This window comes from Thalassophryne amazonica, chromosome 20, assembly GCF_902500255.1.
Source record: "Thalassophryne amazonica chromosome 20, fThaAma1.1, whole genome shotgun sequence".
NCBI lineage: Eukaryota > Metazoa > Chordata > Actinopteri > Batrachoidiformes > Batrachoididae > Thalassophryne > Thalassophryne amazonica.
In genome coordinates this window covers 51,645,470-51,671,203 of record NC_047122.1, presented here as the reverse complement: position 1 = coordinate 51,671,203, position 25,734 = coordinate 51,645,470, and the positions used below count along the sequence as shown (strand labels likewise).

Below are 25,734 nucleotides of genomic sequence, written 5' to 3'. Positions count from 1 at the left end.
TGACACGTTTCAGAAAACTAAACATGCAAACACACTCATGAGCACAATTCTTGCAGGCAGAACCTCGGAAAGCACTTCTGTGAGAACCATAGTGGTGTTGGTTCTGATGCATGAGATGTTCCCAGCATATGCACAAAGAGACAGTTGTCCCAACACCACTCCTTGTGGTGCTGCTAACAAACTAACCCTCAAGAAGTGACGCTTTAATGAGAACAACTTTGATCCCTGAACACTAAGGCTTGTTGATATCTGGTAGTATCTGTTTTTTTACTTGGTTATTTTAGACTAGCGTGTCTCTACACTAACTGTGTGCATGCATCACTTCACTTCAAACTTGAATCAAAATCACAGCAATTTATTTTGAAGCACAAGCTGTATTATGCAGGGGAGAGAAAAAAAAGCAACACCAGAGGATGTATATTTACATGGAACATTGCAAGGTAGTAATCACACATTGGCATGGACAGTGTAAACATAAATGTACTGTACATACAAATTGGATGCACTGTTGAAAAGCAAGAAAATGGGGAAAGTTGAATCAAAGTGTGACTGTACTTCCACAATAGGAAGATGTTTATGTTGATGATGACATGTCAATCACCAGAAAAATCACCAAAACAGTTTTAATGTGTCGCTCAAACATGAAAACACTTAAGTCAATGAGTAGTGTGTTTTGGAACATTGGACATGCTTTATTTCAGAACTTTTCACAATTTATTTAAACATCTCACATATACAAAATAGGTACAATAGACTTTGTGGTGTCATTTTTGAGAAAGAAAGGCCGCCGAAACCCATTTAGAAGGGATGAAGTATGTGCTGTCAGTCTGAACACTTGGGGTGGATTTGAAGGGTAAAAATAAAAACAAACAAAAAACCAAAAAAAAAAAAAAAAAAGAAAAACTCGACAAACAAAAGAAGGACAAAACAAAGAAAAAAACAAAACCAGACATCAGGTTTAGGAACATTCCACCTGCTTAAAGTAGGGGAGTATCAGGGGACATATGCAAGACTCCTCAATGGTCAATACAAAGTAATACAGTAAAAAAAGTGGTTTCCTCCACAGCTGCATCTTAGCACCATAGAAGTCTGCTTCAAGTAAATGAGCACCTTCCAATACGGGACAGAACTTGAAGCATTAGAAGTCTTTAACATCTCGGTTGTGGACCCAGGTTGTATCAATAGTATTTTCCTTACTTACAGGTATGAGGTAGTTTAAACCTTTTTTCATGGAAATTGTGGTATTAAACCTCCTCCGTGGAAGATATACAAAGACCACAAAGTGATGCATACTTTCAGCGTTTTTATTACACTTCTTTTTATTTTTTACAAAAGGATGACATGATGTCCAACAACAAGGTGTTTTCCCGTGCCTCTTTGGGTTGCTGTATTAATTTGCATTGCACAAACGCTCCGTTCAGTCCGTTCTGTCCTGTCCGATAGTTGCCCATCTTAAGCAAGTGGATGTGCAGAGAGAAATCAGCATTCGGTACCAAAAAAAAAAAAAATCACAAAAAGAAGGGCAGAGATTTTTTTTTCTTTCTTTCTCTCTTTGGTGTTAATTTATCATGAGTCTCTTTATTTGAAACAGACTGGGCCAATGTCCAAACCAAACTCCTGATCAGCTCCACCAATGTCCAAAGGTGCAATGTCGAGGATGGGCAGGCGAGATGGTTTATTTGTTCTGTATTCAATCACTGTCTTGCTCCATGCACCAGTGTGTGTCTGCAAATGTAGAAGACAAAGAAACCGTCAGTATTCACAGCTCACAGACAGAAATAATCTACATCTCAGAAAGTGTATCTATTTTACATTTGGCGCGCTCAACAACATGTAACTTTGCTGTTAGCGGATTAGCTTTTCAGCTAACTCTGGTACCACTTAGCGGACCAATTAGCTTCCAATGAATTGACTTCCAAGAACTTTAAGCCAGCTAACAGCTACATTTTAACAGTCAAAAATGTTTGTAAACCCAAAAATCATACATGTTTGTTCTTGTTTGAGCTCATACGCTAACCCAATAAGCGAAATTGACACAGTGAATGAAGACACCAGTTATCACTTTGAGAACATGGAGGAGCAGGAGCTCAAGCCGTCTCTATTAGCATTATTGTCCTTCCTTGTGTATTTTTATTTCTTAAAATTTCTTATTTGTTTCATAGTTTTTACACTATGAATAAACCACGTTGAAGGGAAACTAATGTTTAATTTAATTTGTTCATTTAATTATTTATGCACATCCTGATCATCGCCTGATGTTGGCATGCTAAACCTTTTTGGGAACCTCCATGTGTACACATCAACATATTAAACTTTCAGCTCTTAACACCCCTTTGTTGGGTTTTTTGAGTTAAAATTCCCAGTCAATGCTAAATTCATATGACAAAAGTTAACAATTAGCAGTTATCAGTAGCATTGCCTACAAATCTTGCATTTAATGTTATTGTAAAGAGTTAGAACAAACAGGTCCACCTCCATCTACTGCTGTGGATAATAACGAATTTACTGTGGCATTTGATACAACAGATCATAATTTTTAATGAAGAAACTGGAGAAATGTGTATCAGAGGGAGAACATGCTTATGGTTAAGAAGCTATCTTCATGATATCAGTATGTACAAATCAATGATCATAAATTTGATTTGCCTAAGGTTGCATGTGGGGTTCCACAGGGTTCTATGCTGGGTCCTACATTGTTTATCTTGTACATAAATAACATTTGTAAAGTATCAATGTTTATATATATATAATATATATATTATATATATATATATATATATATATATATATATATATATATATATATTTTTTTTTTTTTTTTTTTTTTAATTGGTGACAACTTTATATTGCCTTTGAAAACATTTGGAACAGTTTCTGAATACAGTGGAAAGAGAACTTAAAGTCCTAATGAAATGGTTTGATATTAGTAAATTATCAATGAATTTAAGTAAAACTAGGTTCATTATTTTTGGTGATCATCAAATCAAATTAAGATTATGACCAGTGATGTAGAACTCAAGAGAGCTTGTGAGCCTATCTTAGTGGTCCTTGGGCAAGATGCAGGGTACACCCTGGACAGGTCACATTAATCTGTCACAGGTCTTTGTTATTTATATTTATATTGTTTTAATAAATATTCCCAAATTGTATGCCTCTATGCTGATGATACACTGTGTATATTTCTCAGTTCAGACAATCCTCTTACACTACAGTTCTTGTCTTTCCACTGTGAAAAACTGTATATTATGCAACTTTCCACTTATAAATTTAGAGCTGCATAAGGTAAAATGAAACAGAATTGATCCCCCAACAAGCCAAAGTGTCACAGCCCATTTCTAAGCAACTATGAGGAGAAAGTGAAAACCCATGTCAGCAATGATTTATAATGTCTATCAAAGCACAGAAACTTTTTTTTCTTATCAGAAAGCATGATGCTGTTATAATGAACAAAAAGCTAAAAGATACTCACAGTGCAGCCGTCTGACAGCACAGAGAAGGTGAAGCGGCTGTTTTGCCCTCAGCCCTCAACTCCACATCGTGGAGCCTTGTAGGTACCACAGCCTTCTTCATGTTGCCACTGGCACTATCCATGTAGGCAACGCTGTTCTTGCAGTGATAGGTGATGTTCTGGCTTGCCTGGTTGGAGAGTAGGCGCATGAAGGCCAGCTGAGTGGCCATGCTCTGAGGGCTGATGGTGTTGTCATTGTAGGTAAACTGTGTGATAGAAAGAATAAAATGTCAGAATTTTGGCTAGAAGAAACATAAGTGATTATGTTTGCAGAGATACTTTAAAAGATGGTGCTTCTTTTTGGCATCAACTTACTAATCACTGCTTAAAAGTCCAACAAATGTTATTAAACTTGATAGTCAAAATACAGTTGAGTGTTTTAATTCAGTCTCCTTAGTGGATAATGAGCTGGCCCTGCTGATCTGTAGACCAGGGTTCGAACCCTGCTTAAGCTAACTGTCTGTGTCCTTCTACAAGACACTTCATCTGCATTGACTCAATCCCCCATCTGTAAATGGGTACTAGTCTTGGCTGAGGAAGTAACCTGTATCAGACTGGAATCCCATCAAGGGGGAATCATAGCTTCTCATCCACTTCACATTACAGAATCCGGAACTAAGTACCAGCACCAGTGGACTTCAGTGCCTATAGAGGACTTCTTCATCATCAATAACACGAGCATATTAGAAATGGAATTGTCTCCTGTCTGTTATTTCGTACCTCAGTACCACCATTGATGGTCTCTCCGAACCAGACGTGTTTCTGGCTCCGGTGTTTCTGTACCAGTTCTTGCGGGCGATGCTCGCTGGGTTGGCATATATTGCAGGTCTCACGGGTGGTGAAGTCGCAGAAGACCTTGATGGCATCATTGATGCAGCCCTGGTTGGGGTCAATCCAGTAGAATCCTAAAAAAGCACAGTAATAGTTGACTCTAAAGCTGAAGCTGCAAGGAGATTCCAAACATTAAAAGCTTGGGCAGAATCCGTCATAAAACTGTTGCTCCCACAAAGTGATGTACCATGCACTTCTGCTTACCACTGCTCCACTCAGGTGGCTGAGCTTGATGTCGCGGCAGGTTCGGGCAGGATTTTTCCTGGATCCCTCAGGGGTAAGCAGGTTCTCAATCTGGGTGTTGAGGGACTTGATGGTGGCATCAACTTCGTAGTCCTTGGCTCTCATGGCAGGCTGATCAGCTCTGTACTCATCATATCCAGACACATCGTATCCACCGCCAGCAGGGCCGGGAGGTCCAGGAAGACCAGGAGGTCCAGGGGGACCCTGAGGAGGATAAGACTCAAATGTCTTTTTCGGACAATGCCTTGTTCTTAGTGACAGAAGAGTGCATGTTCAGCTTAGAGTGTAAACAACACTGGTTGGCTCACAAAATGACTAAAATACTTTAAAGTAAATGTGCTTACAGCAGGGCCGACATATCCAGGGGATCCTCGAGCACCAGGTGCACCAATAGTACCATGGGAACCAGATCTGCCATCTTTACCAGCAGGTCCATGAGGTCCAGCAGGGCCCTTTAGAGGAGATCATGACAACATACTCAAACATCTATCTTCTTAAGAAAGTCTTTGGTCATATGTACATGGACAGAAACAACAGCATGCCTTGAATTTAGTTTTTCTGTAGACTACCATGCAAATAAATGTAGTTACTGTCAACTTGAGGTCTGCTAATTATAAATAATGTTAAGGTTTTGACAACAGAAAAGCTTCAGTGCAGAATGACCCCAACCCTCTACACACCACTATTTGAACATACAAGTAAATATATATGTTTCAAATGGTGTTTCTGACTATGTAGGACTTCATCATATGACTTCTGTGTGACTTATGAAGTCATTCATACATTACAAATATTTTGCTGATCAATATATGCTTTGGATTATCCATCTAGGCTTTTTGGTTTTGAAATAGACAAAAGAAGGTGTTTTCAGCCAATAGTTTTACTTGACTTTTGTCAAAACTGCTCCACAATCTAATCACCTTGAGATATCTGTCCTAGTAATATTCCCAAGAAGTTTAAAGTTTAAAGGAAATCCGCCAATCCATTTTTGAGTTATCTTGTGTATATATATATATATATATATATATATATATATATACACACACACACACACCAGTGAAAATAATACTAACAGTAAGGAGGCCAATGATGTACTCTGACTAAATATAGCACTTACTCTAGGTCCAGCGGGTCCAGCAGGTCCAGCAGGTCCAGTGTCACCAGAAACTCCCTGAGGGTAGGAAAATTGCATCAGTGCCACTAAAAGTCATTTTTCTTACATCGTAGTGAGTGTCTCCACTAATTCTGACAACCCTGCTGAGATGCATTTGTAATCTACATACAGAGTATATACTGTAAAGGTACAGTATGTGTTGCTGTTTGTACATCATGACAGTGTGCCGGCACTCACAGAAGGTCCAGGCATTCCCTGAAGACCAGGATGTCCTCGCAGACCCTTCAAGCCTCTCTCTCCTTTGTCTCCAGCACCTCCCTTCTCACCACGAGGTCCAGCAGGTCCCTGAAGCACACACACCACACATGCACATCTTCAGAACACGCTGACACAAGACCTTTTCAAGCGTACGTGTTTGTATATCTTTCACAGATAGATATTATAATATTCATATTATATAATCACACTAATTGATATACTATGTTGATGGCACTACTTTTTTTAAACTATACTTACAGGGGCACCTCTGGCTCCAGTGGGGCCAACAGGTCCAGTAGATCCACTTGGGCCCTAGAAGGGGGGAATACAAAGATAAAAGGCTTAGTGTCATTGTTTGACAAGTTCTAATATTAAATAATGTGTTTTAAACCAGTTTGTACTAACAGACTCTCCACGGTTTCCAGGTCTGCCTGCAGCTCCAGTGGGTCCTGCAGGTCCAGGAGCTCCAGCAAGTCCCATGGATCCAGCAGGTCCAGGCTCACCACGGTCTCCCTAGTATAGTGGCAAAGTGTCCAGGTCAGAGCACAGAATATGGTCGATTCTGTATTCAATCATGGCTTAAGGTAAAAACTTACCTTGAATCCAGGCATACCGGGACGGCCAGGAGGTCCATCATTACCAGGCTGCCCTGCAGAAAGGAAAAGATCACATTTCACATCAGTTATCTTGTTTTAACCTTTGACTACTGTCTCTAGACAGCTTTAAATTAGCATGTTGCATCTTTACCTCACGTCCAGCTTCTCCCTGGGGGCCGGTCATACCAGGCATGCCAATGTTGCCAGGAGGACCACGGGCACCAGGTGCACCAGAAGGTCCAACTCTACCAGGCTCTCCCTGTGATAGGATGAAAAACATGTGGTCAAATTCAATCAAAGAATTCAAACACTTTCTTTGGACCAATCACATTTATCATTATACAAGCGGTCAAAATATCTGCAGAATGCAACAGGTTGCAGTATCAATCTGTACTACTCTTCCAAGCAGAAAAAAACCCTAATTCAAACATTTTAACTTTTAAGCACTGGACTGAAGTGAACAACAGTATATAGTTTGAACTTGTTTGAACACATTTTAAATAGAATTTTAATGAATCAAATGTGCTGATTATTGTTTGGGACACCATATCGTCATATTAGAAATGAAGGTCAAAACATTAAAAGTGTCCTTGATGTGGTCATGGTGAAAGTGAAACCACTGGTAATAATTTGTACTTACAGTAGCACCAACACCACCAGGACCACCACGCTCTCCTCTAGCACCGGGAAGACCAACAAGTCCTGCTGGTCCAAGCAGACCTGCAGGTCCAGGTGCACCAGGTTGACCCTAAACACACAGATGCACAACGATGTTTAAGTACAAGCTGCAGTTCATGAATTGTTATCAGATGCAACATAAGGTAAAATTTTCACTGCTCCACGGTTTCAAAATGTTGATGGGTAATGTGGTTGGAAACAATAAAAGAATGAACTGTGACTTACTGATGGCCCAGCCTCTCCAGAAGGTCCTTTATCTCCAGCTGGACCAGGTGGTCCAACCATACCTGGACTTCCACTAGGACCAGTTGGACCAGCATCACCACGTGGGCCACGAGGACCATCCTTACCAGCGGGACCAGCAGGGCCAGCAGGACCCACAATACCCTGAGAAGGCAGAGTACGAGGGTAAGTTTAAGGCGAAATAGTTGGAGGGCGCCATTCAAGAAGAACTGATTAAATAAATGTTTAATTTTTCCTTGGTTTATTTGATTATTATGTCATTTTTTGTTTTTCATTTAAATATGAGCACAGTACTCACAGCAGGACCAGCAGGGCCAACTCTACCAGCAGATCCAGGGAAACCAGTGAGACCCTGTCGACAGGAACACATACAAAGGTTACAGAGCAATCATCAAAAATGTGTGTGTATAAGTGTGTGTCAAAGGGCATCAACATTGGGAGTTTTGACCATTAGTTTAACAGAAAAAAAATGTAATAACAGACCAAAAAAATACATAATGTCTCATTTTGTAAAAATACAACTTATTCTCAGTAATAGGGGTAGTAGTATAGTATATTGGTCTTGAGGCTCATTGGTGCCGGATACTGCATCATGAAGTAGATGTGCGTGTATAAATCTACCTTAGTTTTATCAGTAAGTTGTTACCAAACATCTTCAGTTGAATGTCCAGTTATTATTTAGTTTTATTGGCTTTTTGCTGTTGGGTAATGGGCTGATGGGTGTGTTTGTTTTGTCTTGTTGGTTTGTGCACGTTCAGTTGATATATTACATTAATTGTGTTTGATTCGAATATAATAAGGAAGGAAAATGAAAATGTGTGTGTTATTCAATACTTACAGGAGGACCGGTGTCTCCACGAGGTCCAGTAGGTCCAGCAGGGCCAGTAGGGCCCTAGATGAAGGGGTGAAGACGGGTAAGTTAGACACCTTCTTATTATGCTATTCTAGCAAGACCCGTATCACCTGACAAATCATAAACTGCTATTTCAGCGCTAATCCAGTGGGATTTATTATCATCTGCATAGAAAGTAAATCCAAATTAAGGCATTAGCTTTAGGGTACAACTTTCATCCTGTATAAGTTCTGATGCTGAAGTCAAAAGTACAAGACAAATGGAGGTGTCCACTCACAGCAGGTCCAGACTGTCCAGCAGGTCCAGCGGGGCCAGCAGGGCCAGTTTCTCCCTTTCCTCCAGCAGGTCCACGCTCACCTCTTGCTCCAGTCTGGCCATCAGCGCCCTGTTGGGAGGGACAATGGCAGGGTAGAGTCAGTACATGGGTACTTGTATGTAGGTGTATTCAACGGGTTCAGGTGCTGAATGCATGTCCAGTCCTTTGGGTTTTAGTTTGTTCTGTTTGCAAAACAAAAATGGTGCATATGCTATATATGTAAGGAGTATAGTCTCTGGCTTACAGGGGGTCCAGCAAATCCAGGTCCTCCAGCAGGTCCAACCTCTCCACGCTCTCCCTGTAAACAACAAGAACTCGCTTAGAGGATCCAAACTCACAATCCAATACAGAAATTTCTTGCTTTTACAGATTGTATAAGCGATATTCTACACTTCAGGTTCGATCACTGCGCAATGAGTAATTGCAGTGAGTACTTACAGGGGGTCCACGAGCTCCGGCGGGGCCAGCGGGTCCGAAGGCACCACTCTCACCCTGGAGGAGGACAAAGTGAAGGAAGACCATCAGAGCAGATAACAGCCATCTAACCATCCATCATACATACATACAGTCCCAATAAAAATGATCTATATCATAATTTCTTAACACTTAAAAAAAAAAAAAAAAAAAAAGTATGTCTGCATTTGAGATAGAACATCACAGTCTTGAAATAATATTAATTTGTTTTTATCTTGGGCTACAGTTTAAATTAATCAAACTGCTGATAATGAATCAATTTGTCAAATTTGACCAGAGGGTCAACAGTTGGATCCCTGGACTAGTAGAATAAATATGTGTTGGGGAAGTGAAAGAAAAGCATTTCCCTCACGTTCATTATTACTATTTACCAAAACGGTCCATGGTGCTTCTGAGCAAGGTTCTGATTCCTGAACTGCTCCAGAAGCACTCGCCAGTAGCTAGCGGATCAGACAGGTTGGACTGTAATGAGGGGGCAGCTTTTACAGTTATTTCCAGATTTCAGAAATTGATTAAATTCCTTGTAAAGGCTTCTGGATGATTCATGAACATCACTAGTGGTTAAATGGGGAACCCTTGGTTATATTTAATGCCCTACCTGAAGAATCAGTGCCTGTTTGCATTTAAAAGCAAGGACAAAAAGATCTAATGTCTTAACCCAAGGCTTCCAAAGCACAATTCTGCACCTCCACAAGGCAGGTGTTGGGCTGTCAGGCACTTTCTAAAAGTTTCATAGTTGTAAGAGCAACTATACAGTCTGATATACAAAACGCTGGAGGGATTACATCTCCCAGATGGCTTGGGAATGCTGCGAGAAATCCCCCCTGGAGCAGTTAAAGGGCGTGGCCCAGGAAAAGTGTGGGATGAATGGGAAGCTTGGGTCTGTACAAACTATACATCTCTGTGGAAGGAGGTCCGAATTAAATGGCCCTTACAAAAAAGACATTTATCCAATTTTACTGACCTCTTTTAAACTAAAGATAGTATATTATTATATTTTGCTTACTTGTTATGTACTTATCAGATATATACTTAACAGAATATACTTTAAATATAGTTACTTTATATTGACAAGTACTGTATTATAAAAAAAATCTAAATATACAGTACTTGGCATAGTATACAAGTATACAAGTATACTGTGGAAACTGGCAAATATGCAGAAAAGTCTCAGTATATTTAGTGTATACTGTATATAGATAAATATATATTTATATAAAGTATAGTAGAAAACATATCTGAAGATGGGTTGTACTTGTGCAAACCAACAACTATACTGGTACTGGCTTATACTTGTATTATAAGAAGAACCATGTGTCTTCTTATAATACATAAATCAACAGCTGCAAATCTAACTTTACTTTTTTTGTGTGTGTGCAAGGGACAGACAAATCCATTACACTAAAATCTAGATTTTAGGGTAAATTACACTAAAATTTGACAAATGTTCACAGTTGATCACCAGGTTAAAGAGTGAACTTTTTTAATGTCAATTTTGGATTAATGGGCATCCTTCTTACTCAATGGCTTTTTGGGTCATGTGATGGTTCTCTCTTTCTTTTCACATTTCTATCTGATGCCTCCAACTCCTTCATCAAGTCTTTATTTGTGATCCTGAGGGTCTGGTGGACCTTTAGAACAAAGGTTAGTTAATACCTAAGTGTTAATTTGGATGCTTTTCTCAGTGATGTAAAGTCTGTATGGTTTGAAGCTTTTCATATTTTTATGTAATGGACTGTACAGTTGCTTGTGATATCATGAATCTTTTAGAGATGGCTCCAAAGAAGGAACCTGACTTGTTTTGGCTTAACTACTAGGTTTCTACTACTTGGACCCTTGGTCTCAAACAAATGAAGGCATTGGTTCTTTGGTTAGGCCATGGAATACAACCAACTGTTTTCCAATTAACACCAAATTATACCCATGAGTGATTCAGAAGCTTTTGCAAGTAATGCCACCAATTTCAGGAATCTTCTGGAATCTTCCTTGCTGCATAAAGGGGCAGCCATCTTGGGGTATGTTTTAAGCTGTCCAACTGAAAATCCAAAATCATGAAGAAAAACTGGAATAAATTTATCTTTTCAGCATATTTTTTAAATAACTTTATATGGAAATAAAGAACATTTTCTAACTAACTTAACACACATATTGTTTGATAAAATGATATATTCTCAGGCCACAAAAAAACAGCAAGTGCCAACAACTTAAATTTAATGAAATTGCACAAAAATATATAATATCTATCAAAGACGCACATTTGTTAGCTGTATTTCCTTGAAAATTACAGCATTACTCTATAATTGCTGTTTTCGATAAAACTGTAGATGAGCCACTGTGGTAATATACAAACAACCACCAGATGGCGACATTGAGGTTCTACATAGAGATAAAATGTTATATTTGAAGTAACTGCTATTTCTGCTTCTGATTAGTGGCAACTCCACATATGAGACGTGGACCTGTACAGTATGAAAGCAAATTCGTCACAATGTTTTCATCACAAACGTGATGAGTTGACAACTTTCTTTTGTGGGTCTCTGCAACAGGAGTCTCACAACCATCTTAAATATTGATTCCAGCTCCCATGTTTTGGTCACACCTAACTTTACAGTGTTTATTTATACCACTGCAAATCCTATACACTGATAACTTGCTGCTTTCCATCTGCTATTTGCTTTGTGCTCTAAAATATTAGTTATATTTGCTAACCTTATCCCCATTGGCTCCAGTGGGTCCAGGGGGTCCATTAGGTCCAGGCAGGCCCTACAAGGGAAAAGAAGAAAACTGTATCACATGCATTCAAACTACAATTTTGATAACAAGTGTCTGAAGAAGGCTATAGGTGAGTGTAACTTACACGTGCACCATCTCTGCCAGGGTTGCCATCAGGTCCTTTGTGTCCACCCTCTCCCTGTTATAAAGAAAGGAAGTAGGAAGTGCAAACACAGGCTGCCATTAAATATCAATCAAGCCTGGGACAATTTCCTTTTTAAGACAATCACATCCGTGATAACGAGGAATGGGCGTGGAGTACAGTTTCTTGTTGGACCCATATCAACTTAGCTTGGACACTTGATATATTATTCTTTTAAGGGATTGATTCTTGCAGAATCTGCAGGAGGATAGATTATTGGCACGTACCTTGTCTCCCTTGCCTCCTGGAGGACCAGCGGTTCCACGCTCACCAGGCAAGCCACCAGGTCCCTGGTGTCCAGGAGCACCATTAGGTCCGGCACTACCAGGCTCTCCCTGGAAACAAGCACACAAAAGTACATTTATGTACCTCACAAAAGCACAGGTACATATATCATAACACCATTTTACATTTTAGTTTCTTAGCAAAGTCTTCGCTTTGGCAATGTTCTTAAAAAGCATGCAAAAACCCTTTTTTTAATCACCAATGCATAAAGTTAGGTTAGGATTGCTCGCCTGCTGCATCTTTTGTGGATAATTTCTCAACCTACACTCCATAATCTCCAAAAATGTTGCTTATAACTTTGTGTCCTCAGCTTCATCATACCTTGCCTCCATCAGTGCCAGGAGGTCCAGTAGGTCCACGAGGTCCCATAGGTCCCTGAGGTCCAGCACCTCCTTGAACACCATTTACACCACGCTCTCCCTGTTGAAAATCACACACGTTTTAATCTGTATCATTGAGGGCCTGATATGTATCTGTTCTTAAAGTTTCTGGCCCGTCTCTGAAATTGGACTGCGAGCTTTGAGAGCAGTCTAACAATCTAAGAAAACCTTTGTGCTTATGCACCTGTAATACTGAAAACAAAGTCAGGTGAACTCACCTTTACACCAGCAGGTCCAGCAGCTCCCTGGTCTCCTTGAAGACCCTATAGAGAAACAATTGGTTGATATTGTTAATTCTCTACTTTGTAGTTTAAATACTCAGTGTAGTGCAAATTGAGTGTGCAATTTTGTGGATCCAGTCATGTTTTGCCGTATTACTTACTCTGTCGCCAGGCTTGCCGGGCTCTCCAGCAGTGCCAGCGGGTCCGGGTAGACCCTGTAAAGTCACAATGTGAGATTTGATAGAAACAGCATGCCATTTATAAAAATATGGCCTTCTAAAAGTGCTTTTGGAGTACAGAGTACAGGATAATGGATGTCAAATATTTTTGGTGATTTAAAAAAAATGTCTGGAAAAATCATGTTGTCACCAACAGAAATTCAATTAGAATTTAATTCCTATACAAATCTTTGCAACAAAATGCCCAATTATATGCACTGGCAACATATATATATATATATATATATTATATATAATATATATATATATAATTTTTAGCTCTAGGCGGTCAGTCTTCATTTTAGTGTAATTCCATGCAAACTGGGAGAATTTTGTAAAAACCTCACTTTTTGTATTCACCCATTTTTAAGGGATCACAAATATCTATACAATTGGCTGCTGGCTTGAGCTGCTCATGTTCTGTGTATCCACAGATTTCCAAATACAAAGATTATGACACAGTATAGTAACTATTCCTTGAACAGTCCAACTTCAGAAAGTAGGGAGGATCATACAAGTACTCTAAGTATCTACATATATCAGGACCTAACTGTACAACGACAGTACACACTCTAAAAAGATTCGGTGGCGTTGTTATATCACAGTAAGAAACAACTATACTGACTTAATATAATCTCTGAAACACATTCAATTGATTGTTTGAGTTGGATATACCAAATGAAATGCTCAAAAAAATTAACAGTTATTTTTATCTTAACTTTACATTTATTATTTGAGTTTATTTCATTGAAAAATTAGCATTTGCTTAACAAATTATATTTTATGAAATTTGGTCAATTTCATCCAAAATATTTGGAAAGGACTATATACTTAATATTTTTTGCTTAGATTTACCAAGATCAAGTATATTAAAATGATTTCACAGACTTTTTAATTTACTCAGTATTTTTAAGTGTAAAATGTTTCACCAAAAATTTGAGTAGAACACATTTGAGTAGAATTTTGAGTAGTTTTTAGAGTGCACAAATGAATGGCACCTTATACTTATTCAACCATAAAGTGCAGGTTGTGATGTTTTTATAGTGGACGGTTTTGCATTCTTTACTGCCTTTACTGAAAAAAAAAACGATACTTTGGATCAACTTAAAAAAATTGAGCTAATTTTTTTTTTGTTTTTCACAATGCATATTTATGATTTGGTAAAGTGATTCCAGCAAATTTAAACTGGAAACCACAATTTTCCATTAGACCAATGTAAATAAGTACTTTGAATGAAGCGCACTGATGTTTCATTTTTTTCACTGTTTGAAGTTTTTGCATGCGTATGTTTTTTTGTAGATGTACGTAACCACCAGCCATATTAACAATGTTGGAAGGTGACAATACCATGTATTAAAGTTGCTCTAAAGTGCTTATTTGAGACAGATGGTGGATCCAAACCTGGAAACCAGTAGCTCCAGCAGGTCCCTGCTCTCCCTTCTCACCAGGACCACCCTGTATGAAGAAAGAAAGATCAGGTTAGAAGTAGCATGGCTCAAGAAGACACTGGTAACTATCTTTGCAGAAGAAAGCATTGTATTTGCTCTGAGTGACATGTTCATGAGATGCAATCTCATCCAGAATGGTTCAGTTCAGTTAGGATACTTACAGAAAGTCCAACTGGCCCAACAGCTCCGTTGTTGCCATCAGGACCAGGTGGTCCCTAAACAGGAAGACGCAACATGATGTAGTGACGAGTCAAAATCACACTGACACTGTTTCCTATTTGGAAAAGGCAAAACCTGCTGTCTGACTTACTCTTAGTCCAGTGGGGCCGGTGTTTCCCTTCTCACCAGGCTTGCCAGGCTCACCCTAAAGAAGAGATGAGGTGAGTTGAACACCATCTCAGCTAACCCACGTAGAACTGATAATCCAGCAAATGTCGAATCCTTTTGCTTGATTCTAATCAAACATCTCGTGCCAAAAGTAAAATTTCAAACTTCAAATCTTGTCCAGTGGCTGCAGCATCACTACTTACAGAAGGTCCTTTGGGTCCGGGGAAGCCAATGTTTCCAGGCTGGCCTCTAGGTCCAGTTGGGCCGGGAGGACCACTGCGACCATCTTGTCCAGCAGGACCCTAAAGGTGAAAACACACATTCGTGTTAATTGCATTCATTTGAGAAGCGCTGATCATGAAACAATGATAATCCCAAATATCAGGCATACTCACAGTAGGTCCCTCCTTTCCTGGGGGTCCAGAGCTTCCAGGGCTTCCTGGGAGACCCTGTAGAAAATCAGAAAGTGCTTTTATACAGACAGGTTTTTTTTTGTTTTGTTTTTTTACTTGTTGTTTTTATGCTGTTTTCTATTTATATTGTGTTTTATATAGTTTAATATGTTCTGATTTAGTTTCTGCTGTTTCTTGTGAAGCACTTTTGAGGTTTTTTTTAAATCTGTGATAAGTGCTGTGTAAATAAATCTTTCTTACTTACTTATTACCATGTTAAGATGTTACTTGGGCTACAGATAAACAACTACCTTTCCATCACAATCCTGAGTTTATCGTCTCCAGAGACAATCCCGGCTTTGTAATCAGGTCATCCCAGTATTTGTTTTCTAACTCATCTAAATTGTCTTCTACCCCTCATTTTTAGCCGACTCTGAGACCTTTTAAAGAGGTGGAACCATGACGCCATGGCTCAAAAAAAGACCTTTTAGAAAAACTCACTCTGACACCAGCTGGACCGGGCTCTCCAGCACGGCCTGCATCTCCAGGGGGTCCACGAGGTCCAGCTGTACCAGAAGCACCACGAGCACCGGGCATACCCTGAAGGAATAAGACAAAAAGGGATCTGACTAACACCTTCTAGTCAATGTAAGAACATTTATGATGGCACAATAAATACATGTCTGTCAATTTCTTTGTATTACTTACAATTGGGCCACCTCTTCCATCAGCACCAGGCATACCACGGCTACCAGGAGCACCCTGCGGAAGAAACATAAGTGTCATGATCCATGTAGCTCTGCGAGAAACGAGGATCTAGGAATGCAACACCACCCGAACAGTGATGTTGTCTCCTACTCACTCTGGCTCCACGGCTGCCAGCAGGGCCTGAGGTGCCAACCTCACCGGTAGGTCCTCTCTTGCCCTCCTCACCGTGAGGTCCAGGAGCGCCCTGAGGCCCAGCATTTCCCTGAGAAAGACAGCAGAGGAGTGATAAACGATTATGCACAGTGCATGATGGTGATAGTCTACTGCAGTTTGGTCAAATTTGGAGCGTTACGCCCGAATAAACACATCAGCCTGAAAACTTACAGGCTCTCCCTTGGGACCAGTATCTCCCTTAACACCAGCAACACCGGGATCTCCCTAAAATAGATAAATAGATATGTATTAGCATGGCTGTGGCATTTTTTTTTGCACGTGGGACTATAGTCACTGTGTGGGTATTTGCGCTCTTACAGACACTTACAGACAAGCCTCTAGGACCAACAGCACCCTGAGGACCCTGGGGTCCAGGTCCTCCTCTTGGTCCAGGGAAACCAGGGGCGCCAGCAGCACCAGGAGTACCCTACATGATGGAAGGAGACATGATATACAGGCGAGCATGAATTATCATCCCCCCCTTTAAAAAAGACAACTCAAGTATAACAAAATAGTTTTTAAATATGCTATTTTTGGTGCACTGAGAAATTAAATGACATTCTGTGATCAAAACAGCCACATTGTTTATGTGTTTTATGTGCAACAAGGCACAGTACAGCCTGTCTGTGACCTTTGACCCATGCACACATGTCACAATTTCACAAGTCCTATACTTACAGCAGGGCCCTTGGCTCCATTCAGACCGTTAGCACCAGGGTTACCCTACGGGAAAGAACAAGACATCACATCTAAACAAACAAATAATCAAAGATTGGGGGGAAAAAAATTGTAGATAAAATGATTACATATTAAAATTTACAAGTTTATCAGCAAAAATCTAAATCTAGTATTACTAATTTGAATTCTGATATAAAACATTCTGATAGGCAGTATGTTATGTCTTTATATTTGGTGTAATAATATGTATATTTCTAGTCACCTTTATTGTATTTGTGTTCAAGACTAGTTAGATTTTAGTTAGATTAATTAGTACGGCTAATTTTACTTAAGTTCTTGTGTTTGTCTGTCACTTATCAAAAGCTTAAACACCGCTTAGGAATTGTTCAAGTAGAAAGTAGCCCCCCCTACTGCCAGCCGTGTGTCAGTACTTTTATTTGGAAATTGTAAACTTGTTCCTTTAAACACTTAAAGGGATATAAGTTGTACTGGATCAATGGCACACTCCGACTGGTGCTATATAATAATAATAATAATATTAATATTATTATTATCATTATGGACAATACACCAAAGTTACAAATATGCAGACACTAAATCATACTCTCAAAAATATTCCAAAATATAGTTTTGCTAATCATTTAAGTCTAGGTCTTTGTTTACTTACAGGGGGACCAACGGGACCACCAACACCATTGGGACCAGGCTCTCCTCTAGATCCCTGAGGTCCAGCTGGGCCAGTGGCTCCAGCAGGTCCGACTTCTCCCTGTTAAAACAAGATGTTACCGTAGTCAAGATGTCATCAGTACCTGTTGGCTGAATCATGTACTAATCTTGTGTGTGTACGTATTCACGTGATGCAGCAAATAATCTTTGAAATGGGAATGTGCCAATCAAAGTCCGTGAAAATGAGCAGTCCCTCTGTTAGCTTAGCTGTTATGAGTGATTCCCGTGGGGACACAGTCAAGGATCTAGTGGGTTGGTGAGCGTTTGTGGACGTTTCGTACTCTGTACCTTGTGTCTCAGACATTAAAATGACACCTACCTTGGGGCCTGGACCACCGGGGAATCCTGGGGGGCCAGCAGAACCAACTGGACCCTGGAAGATGAACGGAGGCGTGAGACGTAACAAAAAGAAATATATGCCACGACTTATGAACATGTGATTTGTGTTGGTTAGGGTTAAAATGTAATGACATATAAGTGCTATAGCTTTGTGTATGAGATAAATCACTATCAATCTTCAGCTTTACTTCAAAGCAAAGGTGTTTCACTTACTGCAGGGCCAGCGGGTCCAACATTGCCATCAGCACCACGAGCACCAGCGGGGCCAGCAGGGCCAACACGACCTCTCTCGCCGGGGAGACCACGAGCTCCCTGCATGCATGGAAGAAAGAAGGAATCGTATAAAACATGTCGGCTCGTCGTGGGGCCGGTGAGTAAAGTCTAATTGAAATGGGCTTCATTTGCTGATGTTCAATGCAAACTTACAGCCAGTCCAGGACTTCCGGCAGCTCCATGTGCACCATTCTCACCCTATAGGAAAGGCAGGAAAAGGGGGATCAGGGTGATCAAGTATCTGCAGGAAAGTATTTCACAGTCACAGGTCGATTGTTGGAACAGAGCTGATCCATTATGGAATAAAATAGTTTATGTTGGGTTGGCGTAACGTGAATCTTGGCTTTCTGTAGATCCTACTCAAAACATTTACATCTCTGCAACCAGTTGGCCAACACATTGGGGTCCTTGGTACCACCTAACTTGTATATTAATTATCTGTACTACTTTATCAGGAAATACACCCAATGACTCTCTACTCTTGATTGGCTGTGATCAAAAATGTTCCTGCATGACTGAAGGTATCCACTGGTTACTTCTCTTTGATGCACCGTTGTCAGCGTGGTGAGTCCTTACCTTGGGTCCAGCATCACCAGGCTCTCCCTTGCGTCCATCTATGCCAGTGTAACCCTGAAATACAGAGGGAAACCATTGTTGGAAGATATTAACAGAGGCAACTGTTGCAAAGTAGATGATGTGATGGACGGAGATGAAAGGAGAAACAGAAGGTTGAATGATGAAGGACATGTGATGGGGTAGATGACCCATGACGTTTTGCTTCAGTTAATTATGGAGAAAGGAGAGCAGATCCCCTGTCGCACATTGGATGTTACTCAGATGTGTTTTTTCTATATATGCAAGGTAGTTTCCAACATACAATCCATCAAGTGACTTCAAAGTTTCCACTAGTAAGCCACAGTCCTGTCTGCCATTCCGGTTATTTTGCCATTTATCATTTGATGTTCTCAAGCAAAACTGGGGCTAAAAGGTGAAATTGCACATTCAGCTCTGCATTATTGCTGTTTCACTTTGTAGCAGATTGGAAGAAAGAATTTAGGTCTGTTTATTTCTCTCCGTGATTGCAACTGCCACGTATTTCCAAAATATTTTAGTCCAGGTTCTGCCTTCAGGGCTCAGGCGTGTGCACAGGGCCGAGCAGGTAAAGTAATCAGGTCACCAGGAGAAGCAGGATAAATTATCAGCACTCACTCTGTGTCCTTTCATTCCAGGAAGTCCAGGGGTTCCGGGGAATCCACGAGCACCCTGTGATGCAAAGCAAGCAAATGAACACCATTAATGGGAGGTACTGTACATTTTCACCTTTCATGTATGTTTTATTTAATTTCACCAACTTTCTGCTTCAAGTTTATATGAAACTATTATTTCAGGTGTGTTTAGTGTTTTGGTGGAACACACCTGAGGTCCAGGAGCTCCTCTGTCTCCAGGTTTGCCAGGTCTACCATTGTTACCCTGCAGTTAAAAAAAAAGGGCTTTTAGATTGGACCCCATGACATAAATCAGTTCAGTCAAACAATGTGAACCTAATCAGACTTTGAAAGGTGCGTGAATGTAGAAATACATACATCCTCGCCAGATTTGCCAGGAGGTCCAGGGGGTCCACGAGGACCAACGGGGCCCTTGGGAAAGAAAGCCAGCATGTTAAATTCTCACAAGCAACAACTCATTTAAACCATTTAGCTTGAATCCCCTCATTGGGTTTGGCAGCTATAATGCTCCAATTATGTCATATAATGATTTAAAGCATAGTGGCTATTTTAGAAGATGATCTTACGGTTTGTCCAGGTTCGCCAGGCTCACCAGGGTGGCCAGTGTGTCCCTGAGCTCCCTGTTGAGTGCAAAAGGCACAGCAATTAATTCTGACACAGCCAAGACAGCACCAACATCAACATCAGAATAATTTTCATGTTAGTGATATCCTGAGAATACATCACATCATCAGCATACAGGTGTATGTGAGATGGGTGTGTGAACTTACAGGGGGTCCAGGAGGTCCGGGAGGTCCTCTAGGGCCCATCATGCCCTGAAAAAGAGATAAATAAGTAAATTTATCCTGTGAAGTAATCAGCTGTGCTAGGAATAAAACAGGCATTTCATAAACTATGAGTATGTTTAGGTAATGATACAAATACACACAAATATAACTGATGTTTCATGTCCCATAAAGTCTATATTTCATTAATAATCTGTTTCTCCTATTTAGTAGTTTGTTAAAGAAAGGCCCTCACCATAGGTCCAGGTCCCGGATCAGGAGCCTTAACACCATCATACTGAGCAGCAAAGTTCTGTTAAACAGTGAAAAATAAACTGCAGATTAAAATTATGCAGATTGATACATACAGAGTTATATCAGGACTATTATACAGCCTGAGTACTTTAGTTTCATACAGTGGCCATTTTTTTTATGATGTTTTACAGTAAATTGTTGAAGATTTTGCCTGTTTGAATCTACAAAGTATTTTATCTTACAATTACAAACAAACAATTGCTATCCTATCCTGAATTTTTTAGACTCAAATGTCATCAAGCTAATACCAATAATTAAAATAATTGTGCATATTCTGATTTATCTGCTAGACATTATAAATCCGCAAAGGTCAAAAGTCAAAGGTTATGACATCACAGAAGCAGTAAAGTCATAAGATGTCATTAAATAAAACAGATTTTATTTATTTATTTATTTATTATGGGACTACTTGTCCCGTAAGACACAGTAGGAGTTGCGCCCTGCAGCGCAGAACATTGACACTGCAAACTAACATAACAAATAGACAGTGCCGAGTTATTAATATTTTTACACCACATTTAAGATAAACCCTGTGAGGCTACTTTTGTAATTTTGCTACTATTAACAGTGGACTTACTCCTCCGAGTCCAGGGGGGCCAGGGGGGCCAGGAGGGCCAGGGAGTCCGGGTTTGCCGTCTTTTCCATCTGGGCCCTTAGGACCCTGTTAAAATAAATAAATAAAGGCATATTGACCAAACGCACCAGTGATTATTAGAATGATGTGATATTGTTAAATTTAAGGATTTCTTGTAATTTCCTGTTTCACATGTAAATTTATGTGTGGTTAATATATTTTTTGTGAAAAATGTACTTAATGTCTGCAAACATGCTAAAATATTGCATTTGGCACCAAAATCAATTAGGTAATGAAATATTTTAAATTTACATTCATATGCATGACTACTGTTAACAACAGCACTATGGGTGATGTAAACAAAGGGGCGTGGCCTGTGGAGGTTATGAGGTCAAGCGACGGCAGCAAACACTGTGTCAAGATGCGTCATCATTTGTCACATCAAATGCGAGGCGGCCACTTAAACAAGGCGTTTTGGATGACGTGTTTGTTCAGAGGTGGCGGCGTGGAGGCTCACCATGTCACCTCGAGGTCCTTTGTCTCCTCTGGGCCCCTGCGATAAAGACATCACTCAGTCAGCGCAGAGAACAGAACCCAGCATGCTCCCAACTTAACATACATTAAGTTAGTCCTCATACACCAACTCAAACATAACTAGAGTCACACCAACATGCACGTAAACAAAGGATGGCATGCAAATTAAAAAGCTTTTAAAAATCATGTCTGCAGCCTTTTTCTAATCAAACTGATCAGTTTCATTTTAGTGATATGCTACACTAGGTGCTAAATGACACATAAGAGCAATTTTGTGCTCACCTTGACTGTTGCCTAAACAGAAAAGAAATAAATACAAGATTTATTTATTGTCTTTTCAGTGTGTCTTATGTCATTTAACATGTAGGCAATATCAGACATTCATCTCTTACTTCTGCAGAAGCACTGATGATGATATGCCGTTATTCTTAATTTAGGTTTTTAATGTCAGCATGCAAAAAATAAAATAAAATAAAATAAAAAGATGATTGGCAGTGTGCAGGATTTATTTATATTTGTTATTGTTGTTTCTTATATGATCATGCAGAAAGACTAATCAAAGTGAAACCAGAGCACGGGGATGGGATGTGCATTGGAATAAAAAAAAAACAAGATATGCCCTCAGATGTTTGAAAATCAACCAGATGAGTTGTTCAAAATTAAGTTTTTCTAAACTACATATTGCAGCTTGAATGCATTAAAGTGTTGATATTTTATTTTAGGCAATATGAGCTTTTGATGCTCCTGAAAAAATAAATAAAAACCCAGTTTTATTGAGCTAATTTATTTTATTTGGGTCATTTGAGGTTAAACAATCATCTTTTAGACACTGATCTGAGATCAGGCTTTGCTTCCCAAATTTAAATCCAAATCAAGAAACAGAGGAGGACGCCAAACTGACCCAAGGCCAGCTGTTAGGAGCAGATCTCCCTTGACCCCCTCTGTGGCCATCCTCAGAATGGATCCTTTGTGCCAGGGCCCTGCGGGTGCCCCAGCACGTCGGTTTTAGCTTTCACCGACATGAACCTCAGCCAGTAGGACCATCATCTGCTCATAGATGGGAAGTGAGCAAACGGGAAGGAATAGCTCATATCTGCAGGAGAAATTCCTTCATGAAATGCTCCGCTATGGCTGAGATTTCCTAATAAAGTCCGGCACTAGAACATCTGAGAGCTCTGTTTTCATGGAAGGCTTCACTGGCTTTGGAAGGAAAGAAGAACAGGTAAAAGCAAAATTTTCTTGTGATGGAATGCACGTGTACTAACCGAGTCTGTGGTGTTGCAGGGGTGGATGGAAGGATGGATGGGAAGGAGGGAGAGAAAGAGAGAGAGAGAAAGGGGAATATCCAGTTAGAACATAAAAACTATTTAGGAGGAAAACACCTGAAATGGAAGCAATGTGATCCATCCAGCTATAGTCCTGGTCACGATGTTGGAACATAAGATGTGCTTTAACTGTTGTACATGAATAACGCTGTCATAATACAAACCAACACCTCAGAGAAAAGCTTCGACGTGCGTATTCAAGAGGCCTCACTACTATGTTAAGTGTTTTTGCAGCAACTGCTTATCACATCTTCAAATGTTGAGCAAATCCTTCTGTCAGGCCTGTACTTCGCTTTCTCATGTTGTTTCTAAACTTGCACTATAACATACTGCACGACAACGAAAAGTGTGGCCGACACCGTTTCTGCACAGCGAGTAAGCAGCCTGACCGTGAGGCATTCCAGACTCAGTCAGACTTCCGACTGCTAACAGGCCTCAACAGGTCCTTCACAGCCTCGGGACACCAATAGTTACTCTGCTACGAACGAGATAAATACCACATTTGTAAAGAGGAATGCATGCCGTCTGCTGCTGCAAAAATCAATCAAATTGTGCACGACTGGCAGTTGCTTAATATTCGGGTTTGTCTGAACTTCTCATCTGCCCCTCTTTGCAGGGAAACCACCTTGGGTGCAACAGCAGGATCAGGTGACCTGCAGGGATTGGCACAACTGGGGCCTTCCCATGAACTCTGACGCGTCACGCCCACAACAGACCACCAGGTGGCGCACCTGAGCATTCGAAGTGAGGCACTGAGGTTTGTGGAGTGTCAAAATTCGGATAAAGCCTCAATATCGAGGCGCTTATGTTCTAATCTGAGCTGAAGACACAAATGCATACAGAAGTATTAAAAATGTAATATAGCAAGAGTAAAAAAGTATATATATTAATGTTTTGCACTATTTCTGTTTTATTTAAATTCATTCTTAAGTCTTGAGGAGAAACTCAAAATGTATTTGCACTAATGACCACCAGGTGGAGCCATTGCAGTTCCTAATATTCAAGCTTCATTCCCTGGACGTCCTGATGGAATAATACGTACAACGCCCCAAACTTTTTCATCCTGCATATCTAAAGAAAATCCAACTTTGACTTATTCTCACATCTCCACATGCACTAAAAGCTATAAACATTTCTATTTTAAACCTTTTTCTCTTTGTTTCTGCAGTGCGCATCTCTCTTTCGAAAACTTATCAAAATGACAATTATTGTATCCTTGGAAAGAAAAAAAAGACTGAAAAATCCTTTGTATGGCCTCATTCCTTTGAGTTTTACTCAGCAGTGCTTTGAGCTGTCTTCAGGTTGATGTAAGTCCCAAACAAAAGCAGCAAGATCCTCAAGCAGTGTGGGGAGGAGGAAAAAAATATCCATCAGAGAAAAGAGCAGATGTTAAACTTACATTGACATGATGCTAGGTATGAAGTTACTGCAAGCAGCAACAGAATCCGGGTATCCACAAAGCTGAGCATGTCTAAATAGACATGCAGACTCCTTGTGCTGCTGAGCCCCTGTTTTAAACCACCCTTAAGCAGGCATACAGTTGTGGTGACACGAGTAACTCCAAACTTAGCAGAAACCTGCTGCCGTGATGCTAGAATAATAAAGTCCTATCAGGCCTATTTATACGGCAGGAGGGTCCCTGGTCTGCGTGTCAAAAGTCAGCCCACCGACCAATGAGAGAGGAGAAACCCTATCTGACTCCCATCCCTCCGCAGCCCAGACTCAGTCATGTGGTCCTGCATCTCCCAGCCTCCTCTCCGCGCGCGCACCGCGTTTGGCAAAACTTTGGTCGTGATGACGAGTGCAACGTTTAATTAGATCCATTCTTTTTGAGGACGTGGACAGCGTCGAGGTTTAAAAGGGAGAAGAAGGCCTTTTCCCCCCTCCTTTGCTGCGAGGAGGATCCGGATTGTCAGTAGTGAGACAAAAAGGAGCCAGCCGCACAACTTTACGCACAATTTGGGTCGATGCGTAAAAGGCGCGCGGCAGAGATGGACGATAATGGGCATCGGTTGGCACAGAAAAAGCTTCGTGGCGTCGTTTTCTTTTTATCTTTTAGGAACAAATTTCATTTTTAGAGATAGTTTTCCCCCCTGGAGACTGAACTTTAAGTGCGCCGTTTTACGCACGGAATTATTTTATTTCTAAGGCACACTTGCATCAAAAACAGAACCTTTTTAAATTAGAATATGATTATTTCAAATGTATCTTCTACACTGATGCTATTTTTGTGTTAAATTTGTCTACACAAGTGCAAAACATGCGCACCACACAATAAATAAATCTTTCTCTTCCTACATTTCAACCTGCAGAAGTGCAGCACAGATTCAAATTTTGGGCTGTTTGAGTGTTTTTGGATTAAGAATGAAGGAAAAGCACCAGAACCTTTGAAGGAATGCGGGCGTGCACATAATGTGCACATTGCTACAGCATACTTTAGATTGACAAAAGACAGGTGAAGAAGTGGAGAGCTCCTCTCTCTCTTTCTCTCTTACCTGCCCACATGAACAGGCATGCCATTTCTTTTACTACCACTTCAACAACTCACACTCGTACTGTGCCTTATGTTCCACAGCCATTTACCCTGTGACGCACAAATGCACAGATCCAGTCAGTGTGGAAGTACCACAAGGCTATTTATTGATTAGCAATTGATGTGCTCATTATCAAGCTTTGTTCCAATGTGGTGGGTAACCAGGACAAGTAACTGACTTTAAACAAGCATGTTTATAATTTTCCACATGGAAACAGGCTGCAAGC

At 40.3% G+C, this 25,734-nt stretch overlaps 1 protein-coding gene and 1 long non-coding RNA gene across 2 annotated transcripts; one reads left to right on the top strand and one right to left on the bottom strand.

Annotated features, from left to right (window-relative positions):
* Positions 1–664: 664 nt before the first annotated feature.
* Positions 665–24,554, bottom strand: col1a2 (collagen, type I, alpha 2). The gene is given in 55 exon segments (XM_034160323.1): positions 665–1,725; positions 3,470–3,511; positions 3,514–3,714; positions 4,229–4,278; positions 4,281–4,329; positions 4,331–4,413; positions 4,544–4,558; positions 4,561–4,786; positions 4,927–5,034; positions 5,700–5,753; positions 5,934–6,041; positions 6,213–6,266; positions 6,360–6,467; positions 6,551–6,598; positions 6,702–6,809; positions 7,191–7,298; positions 7,454–7,615; positions 7,770–7,823; positions 8,310–8,363; positions 8,602–8,709; positions 8,885–8,938; positions 9,079–9,132; positions 11,824–11,877; positions 11,972–12,025; positions 12,256–12,363; positions 12,635–12,733; positions 12,912–12,956; positions 13,076–13,129; positions 14,534–14,587; positions 14,742–14,795; positions 14,891–14,944; positions 15,111–15,209; positions 15,303–15,356; positions 15,801–15,899; positions 16,008–16,061; positions 16,162–16,269; positions 16,392–16,445; positions 16,549–16,647; positions 16,899–16,943; positions 17,566–17,664; positions 17,944–17,997; positions 18,177–18,275; positions 18,390–18,434; positions 18,813–18,866; positions 19,446–19,499; positions 19,653–19,706; positions 19,820–19,873; positions 20,029–20,082; positions 20,233–20,277; positions 20,483–20,539; positions 21,119–21,202; positions 21,633–21,668; positions 21,932–21,943; positions 22,915–22,919; positions 24,374–24,554. Coding segments are annotated over 55 exon segments (4,059 nt in total). The 5' UTR covers positions 24,444–24,554; the 3' UTR covers positions 665–1,578.
* LOC117501434 lies at positions 21,950–24,349 on the top strand. The gene is made up of 2 exons (XR_004558033.1): positions 21,950–22,871; positions 23,591–24,349. It is a non-coding gene; the product is annotated as an uncharacterized LOC117501434 (long non-coding RNA).
* Positions 24,555–25,734: the final 1,180 nt, after the last annotated feature.